Source organism: Anopheles nili, chromosome 3 (genome assembly GCF_943737925.1).
Source record: "Anopheles nili chromosome 3, idAnoNiliSN_F5_01, whole genome shotgun sequence".
NCBI classification, from domain to species: Eukaryota; Metazoa; Arthropoda; class Insecta; order Diptera; family Culicidae; genus Anopheles; species Anopheles nili.
In genome coordinates, this window is record NC_071292.1 from 20,824,511 (window position 1) to 20,836,902 (window position 12,392).

Genomic DNA, 12,392 nt, shown 5'->3' on the forward strand with positions numbered 1-12,392 from the left:
GCGCAGAAGCGTGCCCCGTGGTGTGGAGGTGATTTTGTTTCATTTTCTGATTAACTCGATTAAAATTATTGCCATTATTCAATTTGTACGCCGTTGGAAGAGTTTATCTCACATTGGGGTGTAGGTTTTTTTTCACTCTCTGTTTGCCCTTCTGTTTCGTACCGTGTCCGGTTTAAGGTGATGGGTTCTCTCTCTAATGGAATGGAGTGTTCCAGAGGTAATACAAATCATCCCTGTACCGGCAGTATTCCGGTACAGGTGTGTGAGAGGGAACGTGTGAAACGAACTCGTTTATTTTCCATCCCTTGCGCCGATCTTACACGATCCAGCCGATGCATTTCTCATGCTGCACTTACCCCTAATACCCGATGCTAGCGGCGCGTTCTCTCGTCCAATGTACACGGCCTTAAAGATCTCAACCCATTTTTAACACCTCTCGTCCGTGTGTGAGGGCTGTACAAATGGTGGAATAAAGCAAACTTTGAATGATCAGGAAAAACCAGTTTCCAACGACGAGTCCTCGCGTGCACGAGCACTTCTGCAGCAGTTCCCTGCTTCGGTGCGATCATCACCAATGGCTGGTGAGCTTCAAAAGTCTGTCATGTCACGTTAGACCGGAATGCACCACCGATTAAGTGTAGCGCCTTGTACATCTTCATAGGAAACAAGTCCGGTGCCCGCGTTCCTTTGATGTCAGGAACCAGCTGAACCATATGTTGGAGTGTCTGCGTATTGAAGCTGTATCTTTCCGGATTCGTGAGCGCTCGCGCCACGTCTCGTTTGTGTGTTTATCGGTTCGCGTTTCTTCGGCACATCACGTACGTGCAAGTTATATTCATAGCGTTTTCTTTTGTTCTTCTCTTCACAGCTTACCCCCGAGGATGGTTTGCCAACGGTTGTGTGTAGTTCCTGTCGCGATCAGCTGGAATCCTGCCATCGGTTCCGTCGGGTGGCTCACAGGACGCAGAAATCACTGCAGAGCTACCTCAGCTACACAGCGGCGCTCGGTGGAAGTGAACAGGTTAGTGAAACGTTTTATCCTTTACTATTTTGATTAGCCATGAGGCACAAATTTCTGTTTCTATTATACTTTTCGTGCACTCCAGCGACTTGCTGGAGTTAAGATTCGACCGACACTACTGCTAAGAAATATACAGACTGGTATTTGGGATTTTTCCGGATTTCCAAAATCATTTTCTGGGCCAACATTTTAAAGTGTACAGTTCTAAGGTAAACAAACCAAAGTAAATTCTTCGCTTTTCGTTTGTTTCGTTTTCGTGATCTACTCTCCCAGGAATACGTCATTCTTATATCACCTTGACGCTTGGTTCCTGGAAATGATCATATCTAAACAGGCAACATCTCTTCCTAGCCTCTGCACCAATCCAGAGCCAGATATAAAAGCTTTCGAGCTTACACAAATCAGGCAAATGTTGCAACATTGTTGTCGATACCGTTCAAATAGCCATCGCTCGTTTGTTGAAGCTTTCCAATTGGCGTCTAACTGCTCCCGATGCGATACCCCTGCAGCGTTTTATTGGCAACGTCGAGCTTCACGTCGCAGTATATTCAGACTGCCGATTATCGACTAAACTCAATCGCTAGTAAATTGCCTTCGCGTGCTTCTAACGGGTGTAACGAAACGCCGCGGTGTGTTTGGTTGTTGTGGGTCTAGTAGGACGAGGACCTGCGTTTTGATAATACCAACGTAGGGTCGCTGTAATTCCAGTAGAGGTGTGTATTGGTGAACCCGAGCCGGCTGACCTCTTTGCTGCTTTGTTTCGTGCCTCGGGTCGATCCTGGTGTCCTTTGATTGATGGAAGGTGTGATATGCAAAACGCTGCAGGTGCTCCACACAGGCACAGCTAGGGTACTAACCGGTACGTTTTGAACTCATTCCGGAAAACGTAACATCATCATCGCCAAGGCTTCACCAGCTTGGTGCCGAAGGAAATCGATTCGAAGCCATTCCATCCTACACTTTCCTTGTTCGCGTTGCTCCGAGCGCTTGATTTGAAAGTAAAATAAATAATAATTTCATTTCGCATATCGTACCCATTCCCGTTAGAGATTAAAGCAACCGCACCGGAGCGCTCTGGCGACGTTTTAATTTGCATGCTTTATTACACGGATGCGGCGCCGCGACGAGAGTGCGTTTCGGAATGGCGCCTGCAATGGCGGTGGTTTGCATTATCAAACCCGGGAAATCACACACAAAGAAGCCTCTCCCCCCCGACCCTCTCACTCTCGCACACGTGTCCTCGTTGTCCATGTTAGCCCGGGAAAGTGTGTTCTCCGGGCGCAACGAACGCTAGAACGTAAATAAATAAATATATCCCCCCCGGGCAAGGAGTTGCAGGCCAGACATAGAGGTGGAGGTGGTGCATCGATAGCACAACAACCCTTACTCCACTTCCTATGCGCGTACCCCTTTCCAGCACCCCGGGATGCAGGCGAACGAGCGCAGCAAAACGGGGACTGGACGAAGCGCAAAGACATAAGAGTGATGTATAAATACAAACAACATGTAAATATGCATCATTTGAATATCATACTTTCATCCATCTTTCCTGGCCCCGGCAACGACACACCAGCGCCGCCGCGGTCTGCAACATTCAATTTTCTTCGGCCTGCCCTTCTGCCCGTCCGCGGAAAGCCGTTTTCTGCTGGATGGTGCCGCATCAGCACCAGCAGCAGCAGCAGCAGCTTGGTCTCTTTGTCTCTTGGTGTGATGATTTGTTTCTTGCACCTTTTATGGCTTTGCCTGTTGAGAGAGGGAGCGAAAAAGAGAGTGAGCTTAGAGTGAGAGAGATAGCCTCCACTAAGTGAGCTCCGAACCGAAATGGCCGCCACGGGATTGTGCTCGCGTTCCTCGCAGTCCTATGCACAAGACCGCGAGATGCATGCGATCGGTTGGCGGAGAAAATGGAGGGTTTGGGTAAATGCGACACTTCTTCAAATATTGAGCAACATTGACGTGTGTTTATGCGACGTGCTTCTCGCTTAGTTCAACGTTCGTCTTGGCGGTTTGACCTCGACGGCACACGGAATGCACACCTCTCAGGATGCCGGGAATCTTCGGGAAACCGCAGCGAAACCATGAAATCGCTATTTTCCTAGTTCCTCCGGGCATCGGGCTTCCTACCGGTGCGCCCCATCCGTCAATACCCACTCGGTGAATGCACTTTGCATTCGCAAACGATGCATCCGCGCACGGTGAATTTATTGCGCAAATGTTTGCCGACGCTTGGGAAAAGAGCGGCTTTTACCGTGCGCCCACGCCCTTCCCGACTCGTTGCTCTGTCGCGCTTATTTTTGTCGTAGAGCGGGAAATCATATTTTGCGTTATCAATCTTCCGGGAAAATGCATGACATGGGAGGGCGGTGGGTGCTATTTTTGTAGCGTGTTATTTACCCGACGCGGCTCTAGAAATATTCGCTGCTCCTTCCGCCCAGAGTGGCATCTCGGGATGGTTTTGAATTGTAAAACACAGCCCCTTCGGCGGCTCCAGGATGGATTTGAATGTTGTTTCGTCAAGCAAGCGTAACATTTTCCGCTTAGCTCCGGCATGGCATTTGATTAACCGTTACCACCGCCAGTGGACGTCTCTTAGCCGGTGACGAAGGAGGCGTCTTCGCGAGAATGTTGTGATATTTCAAACCTTTCCAACTGACCTGCTTCTGATACGTCCCGCCTTCAACGCTCCGCACGCTTATGTCAGCAATATTTGGATGCCGGATTATTTCCTTCAATATCAAGATGAATCGTTTAAATTGTTGATGACATAAACTGGGGTTTTCAAGCGGGGAGAAAAAAAGACAGCCAGGAAGCAAAAAAAAAAGGAACACAACAAAATTTCTAGACAGCTAGCAGCCTGACCTAGAGGGCTGTGTGGGGAGGAGGATGCGAGGAGCAAAGAAAACATCGCCCGTTCGAACGCATTTTCGTTCGTGACGATACGTTTCGCTCTTTTCTAGCTGCTTTCCTATCGCCACCTCCATTTCCATCGATGGAGGTGCGTGGTGCGGCGTAATCATCGTCGCAAGTGGGTGTGACATTCCTCGGAATATTTTCGAAATCAATAAAGACACAATCAGCTCACCGAGAAGGCCGGTGAAAAAGGAGCCAAAGGCGTGCGGTGGAGAGGGATAACAGAAAAAAAATGGCACACCATTAATCATAATTCAATGTTTGACGTTACGTCGTGCGGGGGTGGATAGATCTCGCAGAGAGCGACGGAACAAGATGAAGATCCGTATTTTCGATTCGATCCGCACGAAAGCCAGCTCAATCGAGTGGTCTTCAATCGGCTAGAAATGGGTATTTCTTTTTTTATCGAGCTGCCATTTTTGTCTTTACTGTAGTCCCACAGTTGCGTTCGTATTTGGGGCTCGAGTGACGACAGGCGCAGAGGAACAGCACGCGAGAAGCGACGATGGACTGATTACGTTTTTGACACTCGATGAACCAGTCGTAAATTTGGTCCGTCATTTGGAAGAACTTCTTTAAGGTTTTCTGTAGAAAATTGACACGTCACCTTAACGCAGTGACATTGCTCGAGTAACACCTCAGCACCTGACGGGTGCAACTTTGAATCATTTCGATTGGAAATTCTGCTTCTTTTATCTTGACTGCGTGATCTTCCAGGAAGATATTCCGATGCAATGATACGTCGGACACAAGCAATTTACGCACTGACGCAAAAGATCATGATTCTTCCTGAAGTTGCGTTTTCCCCGGTAGGCAGCCAACCTGACTCACCTTCGCCTACGTACAATCGTCATGCACATTATTTGCGTATCGTGTGCTCGACGGGTTTAAGGGTGCAATGAGTAGAGCGCGTTTCACATCCCCCTTATTACTTCCTTGTGTGCGTCACTCTCTTTCCCCGTTTGCACTCTCGAGCGCAGCACAATCTATTCGGCATCAATGGTTTCCGGTTGCGGAATGGTCAACTGGCGTCACAACTACGGTGGCAGCCGGCGATTGCCCTGAAGTTACTTCGATTTGCATATTAATTGAAAATTCCTCCATCACCTACGCGCCAGCGCGGCTGATAATATGAAGCGCCTGAAGCTGATAATGGAAACGATACGTATTCCCGTCGGGTCCTTGGTGAGACGAGTGGATCGATTTTTAAAGCCTACCGAGGACCCCTCGTTCTTTCTGAATTCTGTTTCCTCATTTCAGCCCTAGTTGAGAAGGGTTAGGGTTTTTCCTATCCTTCCGCAATGCCGCGTATTAGCCTACGATTTCTCAATGCTTTCTAGAGAACTATTAGGGGTTTGCGAGAGCGAATGGTTATGCCTATTGGGGAATTACCAGCTGCTACGACAATCGTTCGGCTTGAATTGGTTACGGATTTTAAGGGTTTTACCGTAAAATAAAACGTTAAAAGTTTGGAATAATTGTACTTGGAATTATGCCCTCTGTTACTAGAGTTTGATTTTCGCGGTTGGTCGATGATTGAGTCTCTGCTTTTTTGTAATTGCTTCAGCTTAAGCAAACGTACCCGAAACAATCCACTTCACTCCGTCGAAAAACGACTCTTCTTCCCGCCGAGGGCAGATGTTTCCCGACCGCGATCGGTCAGCAAGGAGAGAGTGGAATTGGTTTGGGATAGAATCGACCCAGGGGCCAGGAAAATTAACTCACTACCTTATCCCGATCGGTCGGCAATATTATCCACGGTCTCTCTATCGAACTTCGCGACCAGTCCGGCCAGCTATCATCTGCCCGTAACATGACCAAGCATAAAAATAATCAAGAGCCACTACCTCGCGGGTTTTCAATCCAATGTTGGAGATGAAAGAGAAAGATGAGTTCTAGCCGGTTTGGGTTGAGTGAAAGAAATAGGGTGATCGTTGTATCAGGAAACATCGGAGCCCATCCGAAGGCATAGAGAAACCGTTTCAGTTCGCTGATCCTTCTTCACGCGACCCGTGCACGTACACAAGGAAAGGTATGGAAAAAGGCACCAAATTCCCTCCCCCGTGACGGTGGTGTGCGGGCTCTCTGTCGTTTCCAAACCGTTCCGAAAAAAAAGGGTTTCGCTATGCGTTCGGTCATCAAATTTAATTAAAATTACATCCAAAAAACGATGGTGGTTGCGTTATCATGGACAGAGGAAGGAGAAAAAGCTGACAGGGGGTTGTGCTGCAAGCGATGGAGGGTTTGGCGTGGGAGGAGGCCAGCAGATTGGGATCTTATTGGACAATAGAAACTTACTAGAAGCAAAAAATAAAAGAAACCCAAAACTGCACCTCACACACTCTCGCTGGAGTTGGGTTACATTCAAATTTTCGCGCTCTTTCAAAGCACCCGATCCGCTCGTTCCGGGTGGGAGCCATTTTTCTTCTTCACCTACTCAGCGAACGCTTCTTAAGCTTTTCGCGGCTTGTCACGCTTATTTGATAAAGTCTGTCGACACACGGTACCGCGCGGACGGGAGCGAACGGTCGATGGAACTTGTCACGTTTTAATTTTTAATGTTATTTCCATGCCCGCGATCGGTCGATTCGCAGGGGCCCACTGGTGAAGATAAGAACGCGAGCTCGTTTAACCTGGCCTGTTGCGTAAAGGTACCGACATGACGATCGAACCAGATAGATTACTGTCCGTCGTTTGGGATGCAAGAAATAAAAAGGAAAAACATGCACGAAAAAAGCGCCCCTTCGAAAAGAAAGGACCGCGCACACGATGATAGTGGCACGATTTGGGTGATGGGAAGCAACAAAAGCGAAAAGAGGAAAAGAAAAAACAGTAAACGGCAATGACCCCGAACGATCCTGGATAAAGATTCGCCATTCCACCCGGGGGCGGCTCGAGGCGTTAATTAATTGCGCTCGTTTCATTAGCCGGCGTCCACTCCACCGCGTGCTGCGGGCAAACGTTTCAGGGAGATCGTTTCAACCCTGCCTGTGGGGAGGCCGGTTGTGATTCATTAAGGCAAATGCTACCTTGATCGCACGGATCTCACCCCCGCGCACACGCGCCAACCCGCGGATCACGTGCCACCGTCCGAAATGCGTCCATCAAAGATAAATATGACCTGTCACGAGCGGTCTATTGGGACCATCGATCGTCCGGAATTGCTTCTTGCGCGTGCTCGGGTGCTATTTTAACATCGATCCCTGCTCCCCCATTCGAACGGCAGCCCCCATTTTGCGACAAACTTGACGCCCCAATGCCGGGAAATGGCGTGATCCTCGCCGGGGTGGTGGGTATGATTTACGCCGGCGCTGAGTTAGATTTTAGTAGCCAACCGGTGGGGGACATTTCGAAGGCACTTGCCGGCATCCCTAAGCGCATAAGCGCCATTTAAGAACGACTGGTGGGAGTGGGAAAGCCAAAAATAAATGACTCCCCGTACGGCGGTCCGTCTCTGGAGCTAAAGGGCGACAGTTTCTTCGGTTCATTTAAGCATCCTTTTGCCTCAGATGATGAGCGGATGCGCCTGAGGGACACACGATCGCCAAAGACGAAATGATTCAGTACGGCCATCGAAAGTAGGGCTAATTTTTCATACTGAAACGCCTCCAGACTGCGTAGATGCACACACAGAAACACGTGAGCGTAGAGCGTGTGCTAATGGTGTAAGGATCGTCGATTGCGAGGGAGGACACAAACGCCAATGGAAATTATGGTTCTTCGAAACGGTTTCTCACTCCTCTTCGCAGCGGAAGAGACCCGTGTCGCTTGGATGTTGTAGAGTGGGTTTTTCAAAAATCTATCCCACATATCCCGCATAGGAATGGAGATGGTGTGCGGTTGTGTATCTATGCGCGGGCTACGATTACTATTAACAATCAATCACAGTTTGATCCACATAGGCCACGAATCGCATATACCCGCTCAGGCAAATGGCGATTTATCATGGTTTCGTCATTTTCGTCTCCCACTTTTGCTCACCATTTTTACCTTTCTGTCCCATGCCGGTGTTAAGCAACGGAGGAAAATTTTATTATAAGCATCTTGGGCTTTCCAAAGCGATGGTTTGGTTTGATGTTTAATTTTTTTCCTCCTATCTCCACAAACGCACCCACGCCCGGAGTCTGAAGGTATCCATCATGTGAATATGAAATGTGAACTCGTTTTTATTTCCTGGTAAATAATGTTCCTTTTCTTCTGCACCTTCTCGTGTAAACCATTTACCGATCGAACCATCACCGCTCGGAACACCCAGACCGTTTATTTGATTAGTCCAACTGGGGGCCTCTGCCGCAACGATAGGGCCATAGACCGTTGGACTCCCACATGCGTGCACGGATATAAGAGAACATTGTTAGGTTACTCGATTGAAAATGAATGTGCTGCCAAACGGTAGACGGAGGAGTTTTGTCGTTACGTAGGCTAAACAATATCCAGTGGGAAGCGACTTTTTGTGTGCAGCGATTGCTAATGGATTCTTGAAGCTCGTACAATTTTAATGTCCTATAATGTCGTCTCTTTGCTACAAAGTCATTTGTGTTCCAAGAAGTAGAGGTATTTAACTTGCACATGCACGCTGTTCTTCCGTCACACCTTTCAGTGAACCGGTAGAACAATAACTTGTGATCCAGTCGATGGCCGGGAGCAGAAGGTTTACACTTCCCAATGCTCTCGTTCCATGTCCTAACTTCTTATGAGGTTCCCCAACTTCATTGGTGCATAAATTGAGATCGAATCCGGTGCGTCCTGCTGATAAACCTCCGCACATTGCGACACACTATCGCTAGCCGCGTGGTCTTCAACCTTCGTTGAGATTTCCTTAATCTACTCTCAGAACCAACGGCCCTAAAATGGCTGGCGACCCTGGCGTCCTGCTGATGATGCTGTCCTCTCGGCAGTCCCAATGGCACTCGTTAAGCCAGGCGCAATTGTAAGGGAACTCCCTGACTCGTCTTGTAACTCCTAACGGCAGGCTGCACTGTTGGTGCGCCCCTTTTTCGCTTCCGAACAATCGAACGCAGGCAGCGGGTTATCTCTCGCCCACGAGTGCACACACGTTCCCACCAACACCAATCCAGTGGTTCCAGTGCCAACTTCTTCCCGCACCAGTGAAGCAGTCGCTACGCGTTTATCACAATTTATTGGCACTCTAATTGGCACTAATTCATATGTTTTTATCGCTCCAGTCATTTTTAAGCTGACGCCGACCTCTTTTCCGCCAAGCGACACTGACTGCCGATATCGCGTCGGCAGCTGCTGCCTCGTTTGGAAGTCAGGGCCCCGTTTCTTAGTCCTCCCCCTTTTCTCGAGCCACCCACCACACGTTTATGGTGTCGTGCATCCTCCCCCGTGTGGTGTGGAAAAATCGTGCAATGCACCCGCTCGATCGATTCCGCTCTCCGAAGCCGGCCCAGAATGGTTGCCCCGTGGTAGGTTTTCCCATAAGTGCAATTACAGAAAGGCCCCAGTGCTTTGCCAACCTATTGGTGAGGGAGGGAGAAGGTTGGCCTCAGCTAGAACGACGAATGTACGGTCGCCTGCGAGCTAAGTAGCGCCTTGGGGACGCGCGACAACTCCACCGACGACGACGATGACGCTGCAATTTTGGCCTGCGTAGGCGGTTTCTGATGGCGGCGAATGTACGCAAAATGTCGCTAAAGCCGCAAACGGCGTTCGTTACAGTCTTGGGGCTCACGAATAAACACACACACACACACACAAAACCACACAATCCTGGCGGGAGGGCTTTAATTTAATCTCTCCTTCTTTCGCACCGTATCAGCGATGGTTCGATGCAGTGGCGTCGGTGGTTTTCTTGCGCGATGGTTGGTTCGCGTATTGCTCCAACGCTCCAGCGAATGCGTACGCACGATAAAAGGTGCCTGGATTCGCGGGAGTGCATACGGATTTATGGAAATGAAGCCGAGCAGCGATGAACAAAGCCCCGCGGGGGGAATCGCGTCCCGAGTGTAAGACACTGGAACGGCCAGTGATCTGGCGTGCTTTCGCGTCCGGACGAAACTGCAATGACGCGCGCGCTCGCTTATCGGAACCGACGAGATCTAGGACGATTTTTCACGGCCCTCCAATCACGGACGTTACTGCTTGGGTTGAGTTCACGGCCGTGCGGGTTTCCGTGGGGGAGGTACACACACAGACATTCGGATTTGCATGAGCATTGGCGGCCAAAACTGACGGCAGAAGACGACGGCGTTCTTGTCGAGAGGAGTGGCCCGCGCGCGATCGTTGCGCCGTGCGTTTTGAGCGATAAATTAAACATATTTGCATATAAACAAGAAATCACTGCTTGCTTCACCTTCCACCGGGCTGAGAGCGTGCTATCGGAGATGCTCGAAAATGTTTCATTTACGGTGAGTCATGATCGCCATCGTTCGGCTCGGTGGGGAAGTAGATGGTCTTATTTCACAGTCGAGTCGTGCCGAATGATCTCCGGGTTTTAGTGTGTGCCGTTGAATTATTTTGTAGATAATTTTAATCGGCGGGAATTCCACGGTGAGCAGTTCCGTGTCTTAATAAAGCACTACTCATCCATTTGCTTCCGTGTTGGGTTTTGGCCTAGGGTGAGTTAATCACTGAACAATGATTGTTTATATTAGCGGAGGAGAAAATGCTATTCATTGCGGCAGTTAGTGGCTGGTTGTTTTAGATAAATGTAAGTTTGTTACCTTCCATTTATCACGAAAATTGGCATATCTCGCATTGAAAAACGTTGTCATTTGCTAGAGCATGTTTAGCTGTATTATTTGTACCGGCTCAGTAGAACGAATTGAATGTACGATGTCAATTGATATCGTTCGGTATGGATTCTGAAAAGCACTTTCAATTTGCTTATCTTTCTCGAGTTGACTCGAGTTGCTTATCTTGATGGTAGACTCTAGTTTTGCTACAATGTGCCATCGAGTGCATGCATTCCCCAGCTATTTATAGACACGTCGAGCATATCTATCGATGGCTATCGTTTCGCTTCTTTCACATGAACCAGATAGGGTTCGATAGAAAGAACAGGTTTCATCTATCGAAGCCAGATTAGAGTGCAACCCCCGTACGGTGGGTGTCGCACAAATTGCACAATCAGTGCATCAAGCATATCGTTGCCAGAGGAAAGCTATTTTCATTTTCGCTTCGACCGAATTAGCTTATCGATAACAGCAATCGTTGCTAGACGACCGTGTGGTGTAGCAACCTTCCTACCACTTCGACTAGCAGTGCTGCTTCTCGAAGGCAACCGAGCTGCGTGGGCAGTGATAAATCGAGTTCACATCTCTCTGGCACCTTTTTGTCTCGAAAAAAAAAAGCATGATCGATTGATGGTGAGTTTCTTTTTTCCTGCTGCTACCAGAAGTAGTTAGTGTAGTGTTCTTTTCACCGAACAAACGGAAAGCATGTGTGCTTGAGGAGTGTGCAGATATTCGACACTGATAGTGCGCTAGGTGACTATTTTTAGCCTCACTTTCCCGGGCAGAATCTCGGTTCCTCTCGTGGGCACGTCATCATCACCGTTCGTCGGAGGATGTTCTTTTTCCTGAGCACCAGCTCTGTTTATCTATCTCTTTTCCGTTTCTTGGTTTTTTTTTGTTTTGATTCCCGCCAGCTGCAATCACCGAGCGCGTCAGCATCTTTATCAGCTGCATCGCGTCTGTCCTCGGCAACGCTGACGCAGTGGGTGCCGCTAATGGTTTTTCTGTCGACGACTGCAGCAGCAGTCGGGCTGTTATTTGTGCAACGCCCGCCAATGCGACACAATGTGCACCGAGGGGGAGGGAGGGCGAATTGCGAGCGGGGTGCAGAAATTGAGAAATGTTCTGTAATATTTGCCCCCGCGTACGAGGACGTGGCCGTGCTCTCGCTATCTCGCAGTCGTCAGTTTCCCAATGCCAGCAGCTTTTTTGTGGCTTTTTTTTTCTTTGCTCTCCCAAGAGTCTTTTTGCGCTCTACGGCGGCATGTACACTTACACGCGCGTACATACACACACGTGCTGCTGCAATATGGTGCACACGGTCAATTGCAGCACGGCTGGCAATCAATGCATCATCGTTTCGATCATTGGACCGATGCACTCGATACCAATCCAATTGCGCCCCGCGAGAGCACGTCCCCCGAGCGTTGGCCGTTGTTTGATAAGCGAATAAAATCCAATCGCTTCGGTGCATCCGTCCTTGGGCTTTTTTTTTGATGCAGTGACCCAGATTTGGGGTAGTTTTTGTTTTTTACTTCGTTTTCCCTTAACCCTTGAAACTGAACCAATTGACGAGTGGAAGCGAGCGAGAGCAAATGTCACGTAAATTGGCGTCGGCAACAATGTCCGGTAAAATGGGCCCTGTTAGAAGTTGCTAAAAACAAGTGCACATATCGATTTATGTGTACTGGGTGTTTGGTTATCATTTATTCTTTTTTTGCATAAATCTGTACAAAAAAAATAATAAATTGTGGCTCTCGTAT

At 48.7% G+C, this 12,392-nt stretch overlaps 1 protein-coding gene across 1 annotated transcript in view; it reads left to right on the forward strand.

The window, feature by feature from the left end:
• Window positions 1-12,392, forward strand: part of LOC128723879 (protein bunched, class 2/F/G isoform-like) — a 194,848-nt gene that overhangs the window by 119,690 nt on the left and 62,766 nt on the right. Inside the window, exon 3 of the mRNA XM_053817645.1 lies at window positions 869-1,021. Within this exon, the coding sequence (XP_053673620.1) occupies window positions 869-1,021 (153 nt within the window). The remainder of the gene's footprint in view (window positions 1-868; window positions 1,022-12,392) is intronic.